Source organism: Harpia harpyja, chromosome 9, assembly GCF_026419915.1.
Source record: "Harpia harpyja isolate bHarHar1 chromosome 9, bHarHar1 primary haplotype, whole genome shotgun sequence".
In the NCBI taxonomy this organism is placed as follows: domain Eukaryota; kingdom Metazoa; phylum Chordata; class Aves; order Accipitriformes; family Accipitridae; genus Harpia; species Harpia harpyja.
In genome coordinates this window covers 43657482-43677498 of record NC_068948.1, presented here as the reverse complement: position 1 = coordinate 43677498, position 20017 = coordinate 43657482, and the positions used below count along the sequence as shown (strand labels likewise).

The window sequence follows — 20017 nt, the reverse complement described above, 5'->3', positions numbered from 1 at the left end:
GAAGCGGAAGTGGCGGCGCAGGCCCTGCCGCCGTTGCCGAGCGCCGGGCGGAGGCGCGGGCCCGCGGCGGCGGCTGCGTCCCGTCGCTATGAGCGCGGCCGGGTTGGTGTCTGCCACGCCGCCGGCCCCCGCTCCGCCTGGGGCTCCCGCCACCGCCATGCCCCCCGGTCCCGAGTACTACGAGGAGGAGGAGTTGGAGAGCGCCGAGGAGGAGGACGGCGAGCGGAGCGCTCGGGCCCGCGACTCCGATGAGGGTTGGTGGTGCGGCGGGCTGGGCCGGGGCGGGGGGGGGGCTTTGGTGCCCTGGGAGAGGGAGGGCTGGGGCGTGGGGGGGGAAGCGGAGGCGCCTGGGGTTCGTGGGGGGCTCTCCGGGATGGCGGGGTGAAGAAGGGGACTGCTCCGGACAGGGTGCGCGGAGGAGGTGGAGGAGAGTGCTTGGGGGAGAAGTGGTCTGGAGCAGCAAGAAAAAGCGAAGAAGACAAGGGCCAGGTAGATTGCTGGGGTTCCCTGTGGAAGAGTAGAAAAGCAAAGCCCATGGAGAGGTGGAATTGAAGTGGTTTCTCAGGCGAAGAAGAGGCAGAGAGAGAGGTGGGATTGAGCATATGGGCCAACAGGGTAAAAGTAGTGGAGAAATCTGGTGTATGAAGCTTAGTTATATTTCTGTGGTGTGAAGGGGAAAGGAGGCAGTTAAGGTAGAAGAAAGTGTGCAACGCAGTACGGGAGTGCAGGAGGATGTTAGAGGAAAGAAAGGGTTTGTAGAAGAACCAGGAAAGCAGTGGAGAAGAGGAAATGGAAGTATCCTGGGGTGTAGGATGCATAAAATAACAAATAAGGGAGATGAAGCGTTGTTGTGGTTTAACCCCAGCCAGCAACTAAGCACCACGCAGCCGCTCACTTGCTCCCCCCTCCCCCCCCCAGGATGGGGGAGAAAATCAGGAAAAGTAGTAAAACTAGTGGCTTGAGATAAGAACGGTTTAATAGAACAGAAAAGAAGAAACTAATAACGATAACACTAATGAAATGACAATAGTAATAATAAAAGGATTGGAATATGCAAATGATGCCCAATGCAATTGCTCACCACTTGCCGACCGATGCCCAGTTAGTCCCTGAGCAGCAATCCCCTCCACCCCCACTCCCCCCAGTTTATATACTGGGTATGACATCACATGGTATGCAATACCCCTTTGGCCAGTTTGGGTCAGCTGTCCTGGCTGTGTCCCCTCCAAACTTCTTGTGCCCCTCCAGCCTTCTTGTTGGCTGGGCATCAGAAGCTGAAAAATCCTTGACTTTAGACTAAACATTACTTAGCAACTGAAAATGTCAGTGTTATAAACATTCTTCTCATACCTAACTCAAAAGCATAGTGCTGTACCAGCTGCTACGAAGACAATTAACTCTATCCCAGCTGAAACCAGGACAAGCATGACCCTTCAACTGTGCCCATTGCTCTGTCAGCCAGAGTCCTCCCATCATGTCTGGTACGTTCATGAATGAGGTGCCGGAGCCAAACCCATAGATCCTTACAAAGGATGATGATGTACTGGTCAGTGGGGGGCTCTCTGGCTGCACACGAGTAAACTGAGTATGGAAGTCCTTTATGGTGACCTAGACATCTAAGTATTTTTCTTGCAGTTAAAACTTTTTGTCTTTGGTGTGTTGAATTTTATCTTAATATATGTAAGCTTAAACCGTTTGTTCATAGTTTAAGAAAAATCTGAAGAACACTTAAGGGCTGGTGCCCCCATCCATATGTAGGGAACATAGCTGTGGTTTAGGCTTTACAGCTGTATTCTGCCTACCACAACTCCAGCCTGGAGACACAGCCCTCTCCTCGGGGAGGAAAGGTAATTCATTCTTGGCTAACCATGTCTTATAAATAGAAGCCTGAAAAGGCATAGCAGAAAACTAGCAGTCCCGTACTGGTTTAATTTGTTTATAGTTTATATTATCTATTCATAAAATTGGGGCTATCTTCATGGTAGTGCTGGTCTTTGTTACGTGTAAATGTTGAAGTACTTCTGTGCGATCTGTAGCTGAGAAGTCAAGTTCAGATCACAGCAAGTAACTCTGTTATCTTTAGCAAGACCTTTGTGGTTAACCCTAACAGCATCTAGTCGTAGTATTTTCGTTCAGGTCAAGACGCAGAATCAGATACAGCTGTTTCAGTCATCGTCTTCCATATATATTATGTTGTGGGCGAAACTATAGGAAGAAGTCTGTGAAATGTTTTTCAGAGTCTTTAGACTGTTTCTGTCTCACCTTTGTGTGTGTGAGTGTTAATGTAGAACCTGTTGTCTTAACCTGGGAAGAAATTGCCAGACTATCTTAAGCTGAAGCTGTTTAGATTTGATGTAAGCTTCACTGCAAAACTATCAGAGGATTTACATAGGTTAACTTGCAGTTGCAGGAAAGAGATGAGATGGTTTATTTCACTTCTGAATTCATCTCTCCAGAGGCCTATCTGGTTGTGTATTTGAGGTTAAATTGCCTGAGGTTTGGGAATTTTTGTTTGTTTGTTTCTTTGTTTTTAAATGATTTTCTACTTTTTTTTTTTTAATACTACTTTAGTTTTAACAAGTCGTTCTTTACCTCATTTAGACACTGAGGATGCCAGTGAAACTGACCTGGCAAAACATGAGGAAGAGGACTTTGTAGAAATGAAAGAACAGTAAGTAACCCATTCTAATCAAAAGTAAGGTAATGTTCTGTTTATTTGGGGTTTTCTTGTTTGGTTGGTTTTGGGTTTGGTTGTGGTTTTTTTGGTTGGTTCGGTTTTTGCATAAAACTTTGCAGTGTTTTGGGCCAAGATTGGGGTTTTTAAGTGCCTAGCCCAATGTAACAGCTAATGAGTCCGTATACTTGTATTTCTTCTCTCCTCGGTTATTTTCTCTGTTCTATCATATTGAAGAAACTAAGTGCTGCTACTGTTTTGGACAAAGAAATAGGTACATCTTTCTGGGAGCAGCTGAATTTTTCTGCAACTGAATCCTGTTGCAGACAGATCCTTTAAATAAAATAAAAGATCTACTTTATATAAGCCAAGCAAAGAGCAAGATGCCTGTTAACATCCCTTAAACAATAGAATGCTAGTACTGTCCAAGAAGATGGGCTTTTTGGACACTTGGAATAGTTTCCCTTGATGTTTAGGTGTATTTGCAATATTTCGTGTTCTTGCTTACTGGCAGAGACACGTTTTTATACAGGTCAGGAAGACTTGGCCTGTGTTAAACCACAGACATGTGGTAAAGGAAACGCAGGTTTGCAACAGCACAAGGAATAGACGTTGGGGGTTTTTTTATAATGTCAAGATCTACATGAGGAAATGCATTCTGTTTTATAAGTAGGGAACTAATACACAAATATTAAGGCTTGACAAAGTGGTAGAATGATTCTATTATACAGTTTCTGGCATCTGTAGAGCTAAATGTCATTTTAGATTTCAACATTTAAAAAAAATAGTAAAAATCCTATTTTACCCTGAACTGTTCCCAAAATAATTGGTTTGGGTGCATTGTAAAACCAATGGGGTGGCAGGCTTTTTAGATAGAATGATAACCTTTCATTTGAATAATATTCTTTCAGCTGTCATTTGTTTGTTTCCTGAAGTTCTTCTGAAAAGTTTTTAATTATATGTAAACATGTTGTAACCTAAACAGATGGTGAAATAAATTATATATGCTTGTTTTTCAAAGTAAAGTAGCATGCTCTCTATCTTTGCAGGATGTATCAGGACAAACTGGCATCTCTTAAGAGGCAGTTACAACAATTGCAGGAAGGTAAGCTTTGAAGGGGGTAGCTTATTTTTCTTTCCTAAACAATTTTCAGCATTTTTCAAAGGTCATAGAAGGATGAGGGTTTTGAAAGGTGTAAGCAGTATCCTTCACTGAATGTTGACTCTCAGTCATGCTGCTGAGTGAAAAATGTCAGCCACTTTCCATCTTTTTTCCCTCTAAACACTTGTAGTTAAGCCTCTGTATACTAAATCATTTCTTGAAAGGAGTAGTCCGCTTTCTGAAAAAACGGGGATTGTGTTTATCAAAAGAAGCAAACTAGAACTGTAGTTTTCTGATTTCAGATACTAGTATTTGTGTTTCAAGTGGTGTATGCCTCCTTGAGAAAATTTAATACTTGGGGGAAAAAAAAAAATTCCAGTGGGAATCCACAATTTATTTCAACTAGGTACTCTTCAGGAATATCAGAAAAGAATGAAAAAGTTGGACCAGCAGTACAAAGAAAGGATACGAAATGCAGGTAAGCTGAATTTGTTTCTAAGATGCTGTATACAAATTTATGGTTTTTATAACACCTGAAGAAAAGTAATGGTAATTCTGTTCTTTAAAGAAAAGGAACTTGCTGGAGCAAAGCATTCTTCTACTTCCGAGGGTATAGTGTAGGTTTTTTTGAGAGTGCACAAAGCATGACAGGATCTATCTTGATTCCCCCCACCCCACCCCTTCATCAACATTGTTTGCTGACTGTTTACTGAACACCAATAAACAGTTGTAGTCTTCACTTGTATGAAACAGCGCAAGTAAAAAAATTATTTCTTTTTTATCTGGTACCATGCCTAACCTACAGTCTCCCACTTTGGCTTATTCTTTTGTGCAACATGGATGAAACCTTCAGGTGCACTGTTTCTTTCAGTTGCAGGAATGGAAAGTTTGGACTATATGCTTTCCCAAAGATCTGTTTTGTGCCCTGGAACAATGAATACAGAGGGTTTGCTGCTGAAACTGTTACTCTGTATAGCTGTGACATTGAATGGGCTGCCTGTACTTTGTGTTACGCTCTGTTCCAGGAGCAAAGGCCCAAGTTAATTTTTGAAGTGCCTAGTGCTCAGCCCTTCTGGGTAGCTTTTTTGTGTTAGTGCAGAGAAATGGCTTGGAAATCAGATCCATCTGCTTGCCCTCCCTCTTTCTTCTTTGTTCCCTTTCCAGTAGGTTCTTATCTTGAATACTGAAACAGGGCCTTTTATAGAAGCTGTTATGTGGAAATAGGAAATGTAGCTGTCCTTCCTTTAGAAAAATTGGATGAATCCCCTAATGCCTGGGCCATTACTCTGGAAAATATGACAGAGAGGCAGTGGCAGTTGTATGATGGCTAATGTACTCCAACCTTTGAATAGTATAAATTGTGTCTTTCTAAAAGTGCTTGGGATGGTAAAGGATTTGCTTGAGGAATTTAAGTGAGCTGAACTACTTGTTAACAGGAATCTGTCTCCTGAGATGAATTTCATGTACACTAGAGCTGCAATATTCTAGCAATATTGGGTTGGTTTGATAAAATTAAGATAAACTGCAAACTTATATTTCTGGCTGGTAAAGACCAGTGCTGCAGCAACATATTTCTTCCACAGGAGGGCAGATGGTGATAACTTTCAATTTTATGATTGAAAAAAACCAACCGCCTAGTACTACAGGAAGAATAGTCTTTTATGTTTATCCCTCCCATCTTGAGGTTTTGGGCTTGTGGGTTGTTTTGGGTTTTTTTGAGAATTTACAGATATTAAAGCAACAGTTTAGATTTACTTGTGTACATAATACTACTTCCATGCTCAATTGGTAGAGCCCTTTGCAAACAAAAGGTTTGTTTTTTGGTTTTTTTTTTAATTGGGCCATTATCATCTTTGGTATCTATTTTGTTGTTTTTTAAAATTATTTAAAAAAAAAAAAAGGCACAGTAGTGCAGTGTTGCTACTACAGTCTTCTCCAAAACATATTTGAAGCCTGTGATCTTTACAGAAGTTTTTATGATTTCAGGTATTGCCAAAGCTTAATATGCTAGTGAAATATGGTGACTTGAGGACTGATCAGGTGCTGTAGTTTGCTTTTCTTGGCACTATCTTGGGTAAACACTTTGTTTTGGGCATTATGTCCTCCAGGAAACACAAGAAGGGTCCCATTCAGCTTAATTTCAAGTTGTTAGCAATTGCACAAACATCAGTAGCAGGGCTATTTCACACCCAGAAATCCGTTTGCCTCATCCATAGGTGTGACTTGAACTAATCATTGCCATGTGTTAGAACTTAACCTTCAGTGGTACATAACAATTTCCTTGCTTGTTTTCTCAGTCATAAACAGCCTGAAATCAGACACATGTGGGTTGAGTAGATGAATCTTCTAACAGTTGCAGAATTATTTCTGAACCAGTCATTGCTGAAATTCATGAAGTTGGCTTAAACTGTGAATGTTTGCCAGCCATACATTCAGCTACATGTTTCAAGCTTCTATCTGGGAAGTTTGCATCTACTATTAATTGATTGTAATTAAACTGGAAGAAAGATGGACTACATGCTTAGTACTGCTGGAAATGGTAGCTGAACTGAATGATATGGAATACTGCTGGGCAAGCTTTGCAAATGTGCTTGACAATCTGTCGAAAACTTCAATTAACAATGTATTTTTGTGGGGTTTTTTTCATAGTTACTTTATTTTCAGCATAAAACTACAAAGTGTGAGTAGAGGTTGGATGAGTACATACACTATTTGGTTCACTGCCTTTCTTGGCTGCAATACTCAATGACTTAAAATGTTAGGGAAGTAATTTTGTACATCTTTGAAAATAATAAATTCTTTCTTGTTTTTCAGAACTGTTCCTCCAGCTGGAAGTAAGTACTGTTAATTTATCAAAATACATATTAACTAGATGGAACAGGTATAAAGCTGCTGTTTCATCAGCTAGTACTTGTGCTTGTTTTCCCAGAAGACTTAAAGAAATTTTCTTCCTCTAGCTAGCGTTGTTACACTTGAGATGTAGTACAGCCTACTGTTGGTATTACTTCAAGTAACTTCTGGACTTTGTCATTAAAATAGAGTTAAAAGAAATATTTGCTCTTGGGCTATTGTATGCTGGCTGTGCATTTGGCTTGTTTAAAAAGGTTGTTTAAAGTGATAAATGTCAGTGCTGTTTATAAATCTGAAGAGCTCTCTGCTAGAGACTTGATACGTTATGCAATGTTAAAATGTTTTTTAGAAGTAATTAATTCTTTTGCCAATACACTAAGTACCGCTTAGTTATTTTTAGATGGTTTTCTGTTGATTATGAATATTTATAATCTTTAGAACTGGCTACAGTTTTGAACTGAAAAGCTTATCAATACAGCAGTTGAAAGAAGCTGTTGTGATATTGTTAACTTGAGTCATTGGTTCCTTAGTTAACCTTTTTATTCTTTTCGTTTGCATTAGACCGATCAGGTGGAAAAAAATTACGTCAAGGAAAAGAAGGCAGCAGCAAAGGAGTTTGAAGATAAGAAAATTGAGCTTAAGGAAAATTTGATTGCAGAGTTGGAAGAGAAGAAGAAGATGATTGAGAATGAAAAGCTAACCATGGAATTAACAGGAGGTAAAAACAAGATAGGCATCTGTCATTTGTCTTATCCGCTCTGCTATTGCTTAGGAAAAAAGGTATAAAGGTAGCAATGCTGGTTTATACAGACAGCTAGTGTGAAGGCTTTAAAGCTTTCTAAATGCCAAGAGATACAGAACGCAAATTGGTTGTCTTTTAATGGAGAAAGCAGTTCATAATAAAATTCAGTGACCTGAATTATTAACAGGTGAATCAAAATAGTGCCAGTAAAGCAGCAGAGTGGATAGGTTTTCTTACATAATAGGAGAGGGGCTTCTTCAGTTCTTGTCATCTGGCAATAACACTACTGAGATACATCACAATATTGATCTAACCGGCAGTGCCAGGTTGTAAACTGTGTCCTGTTTTTTCTCCAGTAATAGGTGGTCAAGAAGTTGAAGAAAGGCAAACAGTAAAGGTTGAAATATGCTGCTTAAAGCCAGAAAAATAGATTTGTGAGCTACATTTGTGTTCAGACTCTGGAAAATGGACATTAAATGGACAGATTTCTTTCATGAAACCCGTTGGTACTCTTGGTGCCTTGGCAACGCTCTTTGCAGTAATTGACACAGTGGAGCTAGGTAGCAGGGTAATTCGGCTCCTTCACCGATTGTGTTGCTGTGATACTGAACCAAAAGTCTGATTTGATTCTCTTTTTTTAAGAGCAACTCCCTCACTTCGTGGACAGATAATGTTGATTGTGTCGCTGAGACCTGTCCATGAGTTAGACCTTTTATATCTTTCTTGTATAGTATCTTCAGAAGTTATGTAAACTAATAATTTAATCAGTGTTCAGAAGCAAGAATTAAAACCTGTTTGGACGTATTCAGGAGTACTCTTGGCTTTGTACAAACCGTTAGGGCTAATCTGGTCTGGAAAACAGCTTGAGCCATGCTGTTTCCCTGATCTCTCTCTCTCTCAGTTATGAAATGTAGTCTGATCTTACAAACCGTGCCTTAGCCTTAACTTTTGTATTGTTATCCTATGCCTGTGTCTGTTCACTACTAAGGTGGGATACAGTACTAATCTTGTAAGCACCACTAAGTTTTCGTTAGTGGGTCAGGATCCGACTAGGTCTTTAACATATGGAAATCTGCATACCAATGTTCTAGGAGTCTAAAGGAATACAACTTCTCTATCAATGGGACAGCTGTTAACATCAGGATTCAGATTTGCAGAGTTAAAGGGAGACTGAGGAGGGGTAAAAAGTATTTAGTAGTCTGATTTGGGGACCAGATTAATCCTCATCAGGGAAATGTGTTCCCCCTGTTGTTGCGTGTCCTGAAGTGTTGAACTTTTTCATCAAGTACAACTCTAGGAAAAGGCATGTAAGTAACTGTAGAGAAGAGATGCATTCTGTGTGTGTTAGCCCTCCCTTATCTACTTCCTTCCAGACCAGCAGAAGTGCAATGTGATTTCTTCAGAAGTAACAGATTTTGTTGTGAACATGTGCTGGAGGCTAAGAAATAAGAATACTGAACCTGATGTGGACCCGATGGTTTTTAAAACCTGTGGAAGTTCAGCGTATACAAGGATGCAAGTTAGCAGCCTGATGAATAGGCTTGTCTGCGAGTGTTGGGAGCATTGCGGTTTCGTTAGGTTGCAATAGTTGCCTCCTGTTCTGGAGCACTGTATAGTGCGGTTCTTAACTATTAAGCCTCATGCAAGACTGTGTTTCAGGTTAAATCTGTTGGTGCTTTAGCAGCTCTTCAAAACTTCCTTTATAAAGTTTTCATGAATCTCTCGAGAATCTTAAAGTTCTTCAAATGGTTAACAGAAAATGTAAGACTCTCAAACTCCGTGTTTTTTTCTGAAAACTTGTTTGGTGCTGACTTTCTGCTGACTTGTCACAATTTTAAGATACAGGGTGGGAAGAAAAAGAGAGAAGAAAATTGATCTCTCTGCCTTATTCACATTTTAAGCAATATAGATAACAGCTCTGTGACAACTCATTTGAAACTAATTTTTAAAAAGGAGAAAAAGCCTTTTGACTTGACTGTGTATTGCCTTGAATAAGTGCTTCAGACCCCTCTTCTGAGGCTCTTGTAAATCGGTTTTAACAAATGGGAAGAATGGCTTACATTCAACACAGTAAGTTATGTTTTTAGTGTCTGCAGGGCTATTAATCTTCAGTGGTTTTCAAATTCAGCTTTGAATCCTAGAGATAAGGTTTCCTTTGGTATACACTTAGTGGGTGGCACTTTGTTTTTGTTTTTTTTTTTTAAAGCTTTTATCATAATATTTGTTCCCTTGATGTGTAGCATGGTCATCCTTGTTCACCCTTGACATAAGGAGAAAAGTAATTTGGTGTATTTTGAACATGAATAGCTGCTCAAGGTTTTAGCATCTAGAGGGAGCCAAAGAGGCTTCATAGACTTAAGTGCTACCTAGGATGTGATTCAGGTGTACTTAAAGATGAGTGAATAATTTTCAGCACATAGAAAGAGAGGTGAGATGATGTGTTTAGCATTTAAGATGTGGTGTCTTGGTTGCCAATTCAAGATGTCTTCATAAATTAAGGAATGATTTGTGAGAGTTTGAGTAAAGTAGTTCAGTTAAGACTACCTGTAGGCATTTGGACAAACTGTAATTTCAGGTAATTACTTGGTGATGAGACTTGTGTTTCAATTTTAAACAGATTTTTTCTTTTCCCCAGTGCATATACTACAATTTATTTCCTGTCAACTGCTGCTCTGCATGTTATTAGTTAGGTTCATTTCATTAATCATAGTTTGAAGCATTTTTAGATAATCTGAATTTAAATACTATTTGTGTTTAAAATTACTCCAGCAGACTTGGATCAGTCTTGAATGCAGTAATTATCTGTATTCCTTTGACAAAGCTATTTTTTCAGCTTAAAGACAAGAAAAAGAGCAATTGATTTGTAGCTGATGCTTTACGTGCTATTAACTGTCCAAGTTTTGTTAGCAAAGAACTCCATGAACTTTTCCTTTTAAATGATCTGTTCTAAAGCAGATACCATTAGCATTAAAGAAATTTGCCCTGAATCCTTGTAGCATCATTGTGCTTGTTATCTGTACCTGAAGCAGCTGTAAAATGCCCCCAAACCAACTGTGCCACTTCCAGCCAATGAAAGCTGTAACCATGGCATTACAATGCTGTTGCTGAACAGTGACCTGCTGTGAAAGAGAACTTGTGTTCACTGTCAGCAGTTTCAGCTTGGATGCTGGAAGCCACCACAAAAAAAAAAAAATCCAATTTTCTGTATGAAAGAGGAAAGATTATTTTCCTTGTCCCTTGTGTAGAAAGCTGCTGCTGCTTATACCTTTCCCTCTGGTCTTATCAGCTCTCCAACTTCATTACTCTACAGATTCAATGGAAGTGAAGCCTATTATGACAAGGAAACTGAGGCGACGACCGAATGATCCAGTTCCTATCCCAGACAAGAGGAGGAAACCTGCCCCTGATATCCTTTTACAAAGTCATTGGAGGGCTATTGTATTTGAAGCCAGCATGCTACCTGCATCTATGTTGTTTTGTACAGGAAGGAAAACGAAATTAGGTGCTAGGATCAGATTTTAATCTAGGAAATACTGAAGCACAATTTGTCATGTATATAATGTGCGATAAACTAATGTAACACAACCAGTCTTTGGAGATACCTCACGACACTGTGAAGTTTATTTGATTTTTTTTTTTTTTTTGTCAGTGGGAATAGTTTGAGTTCTTCAGCCAATTTTTTTCACAAAGGAAAAGCTTTAAAAGAACTTTATATATAAATGCTGAGGTAATTGATTCCATAGATAGTAAATGGCTTTTTACATGAGCCAAAGCTTTTCTCATTTCAAGATGTGACAAAACATTTGCCAGAAAGATCGTATTTGTCATATCAAACTAGTTTTTCCATTTCTGATAAAGGCTTCAGATCTCTAATCCAGAGAGATGCATAGCAAAAGCAAGGAGTGCTAGATTTGTTCTTTGAATAAAAGAAGATGAAAATCCATCTTCTTCTTATATATCACTAGAGAGAGAAAAACATGTATATGTAATCCTTCTCTTCTGCCTTGTTGCATGTTTCTTATAATTAAAATGTTTCTTGGCTTCTGGAAATATGCTTTTAGCTCCTCTGTGATAAGCACTTCTTCTATTTGTATATTAAATTCACCTGGAAAGGAAAGCAATGATATTTGCTTTGCAGAGGCTTATTATTAGATTCCAAACTTGTATGGATTAAATCAGATTAAAAAAACTTATGACTTCTGAGTGACTCACGTTTTCTGAAGGCAATATCAAACCTTGAACTTCTAGAGTTCATGCGGGATGGTCACAAGCATCTCCAGTTTTAATTAACCTCTTTCTGGTTGGAGATTCTGTTCACTCTTCCAGGAAAAAAAATAATCTATTTATTAGTGCCTCTATCTCATCCAAAATAAATGAGTTTCATGGTGAACATGACCTACTAATTGAGCATGATATGGCAGCCACAGTAGGAAAGTCTATCTGCCTTTCCTCACTGGGGAGAGGATTAAAGTCCATCAGAGCCAAAATCCTTAAAATGCGGCCTAGCAATTGTTAACTTCAGTTTGCTACTTTGAATGCTTTTGACTTAAGAGCTGTTTTGAAGAAACACTGTAGATTAAAGCTTGAGAGAGGGTCCACTGCTTTGGGTGTTGTTTTCCTTCTGTGTACTTAGGTTTTTCTTGTGTGGAAGTGACAGAGGAGCAGTAGGAAAGGGAAGTGGGAAGATGCGATTGTGAAACTACACAAAATGGCAGCGGAGCTCTAATAAGGCTGTAGTACACTAACTTCTGTGTTCTGAGATTTTGGGTTTGTTTTCAGGTGAATGGTAGTCTCTTATTTATCCTCATCCACACAAAGGATGTGTTTTGTACCTCTGGCTTTATTTTCTGGTTCTCTTTTGAGGGTGGTTGTTTTTTTTGTGGGGCTTTCCCCTCTTCTCTCTATCTCTTTATTCCTGCTTACTGAGTTGCAAAATGACGAGTTTCTTTTCCTAGGTTTGAGTGGGATTCGGCTTCCTTGTACAAAATCTGAAGTGAGTCTGTTGTGTTTCAGCTCCCAGATTGTTCTCTACAGAAATGCAAGATGAAAAACACTGAAAACTCTTGTGCTTGATGCCTCTGTGAAGTAAATGTCAATGCACTAAAGGTTTTTCATTGACAGTTATGTCTGAATCAGTTAAAATGATTTTGCACTCTATTTGCTGCTAAATATGAGGCTCTGTGGAGATGGACTTATATTAATTCATATGACAAATAAAGCTCAAGTATGACACTTACTAAAATCTTATGCAACTTTACAGAAACCTTTCAGCTTACGTTTAATCAAGTGAAATGTCATTGACCTTTAATTTTTAGCCTTGCTTGTCAAGAGTTTATGGGAACCTTAATTCTGGATACCTCAGCTAAATTATTTGTTGACTGATGAGCAAATAATGGAGGACCTGAGAACGCTGAATAAGGTAGGGATTATTGCTTGATTTGTATTTCTTTGTTTTAAAGAGAAAGCTAATTCTTCCCCCTGAAGAGAAGAGAGCGCTCTCTTTTTTGTTGTTTTATGTTCCTTTTTGAGATGTGGGACTATTTCATCCCAGTAGGCTTTCTGAAGTAACACAATAAAAAATTTAGTAAGATGGTATCTCCTCCCTTTTATTTTAATAGGTTTAATTAACCTAATTAAAATGACTGTCATCTAAGAATGTTACCTTTTGTCTGAACCAAGTGATGAGCTATCTTAAGGAGTTTCTTCCTCCGCATGGCTGAGCAGATGTTAATATGTTTTTCTGTGAGGTCACAGGCTGCCTTTGGTTTAGGCCTTAGTGTGGGGTGGGTTTTGCAGTTGGTTTGGTTTGGGGTTTTTTTTTTTTTTTTCTTCCCCACTGGTGCAATACTTCAGCAAACTGGATAGGGTGCAGTGTGCATGTTTATAGTTTTTCTAGATTTGATTAACGTATTGCTTTCTTGCTAAACGCTTTAAGGCTTATCTAATTTCTCATAATAGAAGCTGCTCATTAAGGCATTTGAGGATGGTAGCGGAGCATGTTTTTTGTGCCAGCTGTTGAGGTGTGTCTAATGGTTTATCTCCTGTATTTTGTGTACCCTGGGAAATGTTGGCTTATGTTCAAAAATATAGTGTGTTAGATGGGTTTGGTTTTGACTTCTTTTAGTGGATTACCTGAATGCTCTGAAGTTCAGTTTGTAGACCTTCTGTATCATCACACTGGTTATCTACACCTTTGGCTGTTTATAGCATGCTGTTCTGGTTGTGTTATGCCACTTAACAGTACATTTAAAAAAAGAAGCATTTAGAGTATGGAAAGTAAGACTATCTGAAATTATTACTGCTGACTTCTATGGCTCATGTCAGGTCTCTAACGCTTCTTTGCTCTCTTTCCATGTAGCTTAAATCACCCAAGAGACCAGGTGAGTTAACAGTTGCATTGGAACAGTCACGCTGTTTTGAACAGAGAATTATATTGTAGACTGTTTGTATAATTGCTGACTGTGTAATTTGACTGTATAATTGTTTTGACTCTGTAATTGCTGTTCTTTGTGTACCTATTGTGGCGAATGGGTGCTGTGTGCAGTCTCTTCATCTGTTCTGAAGTTTGTCAGGGATGGGAAGGGAGGTATACGCATCTTTGGTGGCTGAAACATTTGGGCATGGGACTATCTATAACTGTGTAAAGAGGTTTTTCCATTATATTCAGATGCATCTGGACAGCTTGCCTGCTTGTCTGGTAGATGGAGGGATAGAGAACTTGGGCATTTATGCCTTCAGCAATCTAGATGTGTCTGTACACTTTATTTCAAGACAGCGTGGTACTAACTTGCCTAAGTAATTCTGGTGTAATTTAACTACTTTACTATGGATTAGAATTAAAACAAAATCAAGGACATACTGTCTATCACCTACGTATCAACGTTTTTTCAGATAAATGTTATATTTCAATGAATACTATCATTTGTATATTCAAGGCAGAGGTTGAATAATTAGTCCCAATAGACAATATTTTTCTGATGGAAATTTGAGTTTGTAGCTTTCTGTGCTTATTATTTCTGCTTAATATGACCTTATTAATTGCAGTTCTGCAGTCAGATGTGCTACTGTGTGGTGGACACATGCTGGTCTTTAAACGCAGTCTCTCTCCTGTTCTCAGCCTCTCCCTCCTCTCCTGAACACCTCCCAGCTACACCAGCAGAGTCTCCAGCACAGCGGTTTGAAGCCCGGATAGAAGATGGAAAACTCTACTATGATAAAAGATGGTAAGCCCTGGTAAACTTCTGTTTTAAGCAGTCTGAGTGTTGTGTAGTGAGGAGACAAAGACTGCAGAGAGGAATTTCTTTGAGAAAAAAATTTGAGGACAAAATGTTTTGGGGCAGATGTTGGCCACTTCCTCCAAGGGCTAATCATTGCGACTTTGATAAATCAGAAGTGATAATGGAGTGTTTAAATTTCATAGACTTTCAGAAGTAACTACTGCCTCAAAAGGAGCCTTAAATCTTTTCCATGGAGTCAGTGGTGCACACTGTGACGCTTGGGAAATGTTTTTGTCAAACTAATGTTAAGTAAGAGAGCCACCAGCAGATGCAGTGTGATGTAGCTGTGAAGCCGGTCAGCTAGGATACAGATACTCTGTGATTGCAGGTACAGTAGTGTTGGCAGTATTCACAGTCCTCGTGTTGTTTTGTAGAGCGCTAACCCATCGTTCCACAAGGTGGCAGAAGAAATGTTGTGCGATAGATGAGCAGAATGAAAAATGTTTCTAATAAATCCAAATAACCTTTAAAGATCAAACCCACACGGGAAAAGCAACTTCAGAATTGCTGATTGGATTTAGCTCTGTTAAGTTTTATGGGCATATAGCTGTGCAAGCCTCACAAAATACAAGAAAAATATTAAATTCTGCAGAGAAATCTTAGCAGGTCTTAAACTAAATCCATGAGACATGCAAAACTGGATAATCAAGGGGGCATTCTAGTACTCCTTGAGCAGAAAGCAATTTGCAAGTCGCATGCTTATTTGTAGCCTACTTCAGTGTTCTGGTGGCTCAAAATAACAAGTGACGAGGTTGTAATTTTATCATGGAAAATGATAGGTGTGAAGCTTGTTTTCTACATGACAGCCATCTTGTATAGTTGGTCAGTTTTTCCTTCTGCTAGTCTTCTGACAGTGAAGTTTCATCAAGGGTTCAATGTACACAGCTCTGATAAAAGCTGCTGCCTGGAGCTTAAACTTCCTTGAAGCACAAAGCAGACATGAACTGAACAGGTTGCTTATTTCACAAATTCATGAAGTTCTTTTTTTGCTTTTCATAATGGTTTTTTTTTGTGTAAAGTGACTATCCTCTGGAATATATTTGGTTGAATAAACTGTTCTTCAGAATTTTTAAGATGTGGAGTGTTGAAAAGAGTTGCATAAGTTAAAAAAAAAAAAAAAAAGAGGGAAGATGGAATCTGGAGTAATTGGTCAGTAAAGTTCCCCAGGTGCCCACCAAATTTAAGCCTGGGAGAGCTTCAGTGAGCCCAGATGAATCTCTCGAAAGCACCAGCTCTCTCTGAAAGATATCTAGTTGGGACATAAAACACTAACAGATATTTTCATCTTCCTGAATTCAATTGTCATGGGGGTCTCACTGTCAGGTATTCCAGCTGTTGCCTTTCCTTGTTCTTATGCTGTTTTAAGATAAGTATTTTACATTTTTTGTCTGCAATAATCCCGCTTAGATTTTTTTGATTGATAGTAATAGTACTTGTGCAAAATAGCTGGTATTTTAAAATAATGAAGTAACTCTTGATAGTGGGAGGGTAATTTTTTCTAAGGTGTATTAAGGCTGTAGCTGCTGGCATGCACCAGAAATAATAAAACTAACAGCTCGGGAGTGACTACTTTCTCTCTTTCCTGATGGCAGCCATGAAGCACCATTATCTCAAAATAGTGAATGTTTAAGGCTAGTAATGGACTCCCTGAGGTCTTGCAGAGACATTTCACAAACATGTCTCAAGTGGAGACTTTGTATAGGGAGTTTCAGATGGATGTGAAATTAGACTTAGTTTTTTTATCCTCAGTCAATTTGCTCCATGCCCCCCCATCAGATCCTAAAATACAGTTCACTGTAAAACAACCATCTTTTCACTTTTAGCTTTGTCTGCGTACAATAATGCAGAGTGATTTCTTTCAATCTTCTGATGGAGATGCAGTTGAAAATCTTGGCCTTTCAGCAAAATATTTTGTAGCAGAAAGTGGAATTATTTCTGCTTGCCTCACTTGTCATTATTTTGGTGTATTTTACCTACTGCAAAAGCAAGCGTTGTTTGGCACTTTCCTTCTCTTGAAAGCCAACTTACATTCCATTGCATTTTTCATCTGAAGTATTTTCCTCAGTTCTACCCCTCTGTTCCCCTGTGGGTATATAAACTCAGCAAAAGGCTGAGACATGAATGTGTAACTGAGATGTACCAGGCTACTGTGCCTTCAGCTGACCTGTCTCTCTGCGTGCATGGAGCATGAGACAGCTGAGACAACTCTTCAGTGAAAAAGTGCTGAACTAACTTGTTACCTTGCCTTTTCTGTGCAGAGTTAACACAAATTTACTGGTGGACAGTAATTTGTGATGTGAAATCCAGGGGCTGAAGCCAGCTTCGTGTCGTTAGCTTTGGAATTCACTGATAATCAAAAATTGGAAGGAACAGCTTTGAGTGGAAAAATTATTTCACTATCTGTGCAGGCACAGATATCACTTGAGAGTTGTCGTTTGCAGTGGTATCTTCTGCACGCGAAAGCTTGTGCACTGGTTGTATCAAGATCATCAATTCTCCTTGCTTAAGCAGTCACAGCATGGCATGGTAGGACACTACTAGACTGAGGCTTTTACGTCTTACCTTAGTGAGGTCTGGTTTATGGTAGCTTATACTGTTTCTTTATATCAATTAATGATCGTCTGGGTTCAGTAAGCTGAGATTTTTGACTCAGATCATTGCTGCTATTGCATTGCCCTGGAACCCACTGACATCCTTTCTGTTAAAATGAGGGAGAAGGAATAGTGGTTGGGCAGAAGTGTCTAAAAGTTGCAGGATTTGGGGTGGTTTGTTTTGTTTTGTTTTTATTACCTTGCCCAGGCCACTGGTAATTAGTATGTTTGGAAGGCTGAAAGCTGATGCTATTATTCTTGTTACTGGCAAGCAGTGTGAAAATTCTGAGTACATGAGCCAGTAGGAAGAGACTGTGGAATAAACTATTGGAAGACTTCCATTTTTACAGTGTGGTTATTGTAGAAATAACTGTAAAGATTATGCAAGTCTATGCATTTTGACAAATGCCTGTCAGCCAATCAGACTGCAGGGAGTTGCATACTGAATAGTTACTGAGGGAATCTGTGCGCAGTGATTCTGCAGCTTGGATTGCCCAGTTATATATGAAGCACATCATGGTTAGGGTAAAGGTGGAAATACAGTTATGCTTTTATAACTATAAAGCATTTTGGTGCTCTCTTGATTAAGACGACTTACAAATAATCTGTTTCAGTATAATTAGTTCTGCCTACGGAACTCTCCTAGATAGAATAAACAGAAACTGGCGAGTTTTGTCTAGCACACTTTGCAGCACTTACCAGAAATATGGTCTGTGAAGAAGGCAAGACCATGAAATCAAGAATTCAGAGTTAGGAATTTTGAAGTTTTTACTTTGTTTTATACAAAATGCACTAAGAAAAATATATAGCATGACTAAAATATGATCTAAAAGGGGAAAAAATGGAAATGCTTAGACACGGCCTCCTTATGGCAGGTATATACAGCTTCTTACAGAGTCAGTTACCCATCACTTACCATTTTGTGTATTTTCACAAAATAAGGCGGTATTAGAAATTTGAGGTCTCTGTTTAAACAATACACTGACTGTACTGATTGAGTGCAATTCACTTTTTGTTGTTGTTGGTGGTGCACTAGTAATTTTGTATTGGGGAATGTGAATAACTTTTGAGTATCTGTGATTTGCTCTGTCATTTTATCAGGCATAATATGGAGTTGCCTTCTAAAATCCATCCTGTGTCTGAAATGTGAAAGGCTAGTTTGATTAACTCTTGAAACACAGGTTTATTGTCAATCAGTGTTCTCCTGTCTTGTAGCTTGGTGCTCTGCTGCTCCCTCTTGCAGATGTGAAATCTGTTTTCAGTAATCTGCATATAGAATTGAGAGCTTCACGCACTTCGAAGTATCATTTAAATGCAAAGTGTGTGTGTGTAGAATCAGACCACCCGCTATGTTGTGAAGGTGGGGAAAGTTGTGTGGAAAGACAGACTTCATATTTACTCTATCCAAATGCTTGTAGAATCCTAGCTTTATCAATCTTATTACTGTTTGTTTTCTCAGTCTTTGGACAGCTAATGGTTTCATGTGTTTCCATTTTTTTTTTTTTTATTATTTTTGCAGGTACCACAAGAGCCAGGCTATTTACCTGGAGTCTAAAGAGAACACTAAGATCAGCTGTGTGATCAGTTCTGTGGGTGCCAATGAGGTAGTGGGCTCCTTTTTTTCATGGGGGTGGGGAAAGCTGTGGGTCAGCATAGGCAGGTAAATGGCTGTCTAGTAAGGACTAAGAGAAAATCAGTATTACTTTTGGAAAAGATGTAGTTGTCTGGTGTCTAAAGAAGCTTAATCCAAGATAAAACTGAGTTGAGAGATCTCTTCTTGAGATGGGAAGAGACTTGCTCCATTTCTAAAGAATGATCCTACATTTTGCAAGCAGTAGTTTGGCAGGCAGGAAGAATGGGGAGAACTGACATGTTGCATCTCACTGGCACTACATTCATAAGTTCCATTTCTGTTATTTCAAGAACATACTTACAGGTGTTATTAATGCAAAATTAGAAAAAATAAAATATCCTATTGGGAATCCAGAAGAGGATGAGGAAAAATTTTGTCACCAAATTTAGTTGTTATAAGGGGAAAAAATTCTTCCTGCTAACCTGAGTACATATGAGGTAAGCTGGCAACATTCATCACCTACTTGGGAGACAGGGCAGGTGAGTCATTTGTCTGAGACAATTTCTGTGTGGCTAATGATTAAGGCTTAGAGAAGCAGGTGAAGAGAGGTGCATGCCTGAGATTGATGTGAATCTTGCTGCTAAATAAGCTTAGTGCTTGAGCAGTGCATCAGTTGGGCAAAGGGAGCAGTTTATTCTTTGCTTGCAGATTCCAGACACTTCAAGGAAAGAAGATAGGCTTAAATGCACTTCTCTTCAATCAGCCAATAAAGAAACTTTAATTTGTTTTTGCAGCTAAGGGAAAATATTTTATTTTCAACAAAATGAGTTGCATATGGGATATGCTTTGTATCACAATTGTTCCCCTTGCAATAACAGTTGTTATGCTCGACGGTTGGCTATTTAGAAAAAGTAGGAGTAGCTTGCTAACTGATGTGTTAAAAGCATAGTACTGCTAATTTGATTAAAGTTATTACTGTTAACTTATAACATTAAAACTCAATCTTTTGGGAGCATCTTACCTGAAACCTCAGGGAAATGCCATCTGTTAATTATTATTGCATGAATTCCACTTTAAAGTGAGACAGTAGGTTTAGTTTTGATTTTGTGGGGTGTTTTTTGAGAGAGGCTGGGGAGGAGGCATGGCACTTGTTTGCCCTGTGGTGGTTCATTGCAACAGTATAAAGACAAGGGAGATAAATACTTAAC

General features: G+C 39.0%; 1 protein-coding gene across 5 annotated transcripts in view; it reads left to right on the top strand.

Moving 5' to 3' along the window:
• Positions 1–20017, top strand: part of SUDS3 (SDS3 homolog, SIN3A corepressor complex component) — a 38565-nt gene continuing 18548 nt past the window's right edge. For 4 of the 5 annotated variants that reach the window (XR_008236767.1, XR_008236766.1, XM_052797866.1 and 1 more), the window contains exons 1-11: positions 2–254; positions 2602–2671; positions 3724–3779; positions 4183–4254; positions 6591–6610; positions 7188–7344; positions 10679–10774; positions 12726–12787; positions 13727–13748; positions 14486–14591; positions 18756–18840. Coding sequence is in view for 2 of the 5 variants with exons in the window: in XM_052797866.1 (XP_052653826.1) it covers positions 89–254; positions 2602–2671; positions 3724–3779; positions 4183–4254; positions 6591–6610; positions 7188–7344; positions 10679–10774; positions 12726–12787; positions 13727–13748; positions 14486–14591; positions 18756–18840 (912 nt within the window). In the remaining 3 variants the exon portion in view is untranslated. Of the gene's footprint in view, positions 255–2601; positions 2672–3723; positions 3780–4182; positions 4255–6590; positions 6611–7187; positions 7345–10678; positions 10775–12725; positions 12788–13726; positions 13749–14485; positions 14592–18755; positions 18841–20017 lie in introns of all 5 variants that reach the window. The other variant, XR_008236768.1, reaches the window with a different exon arrangement.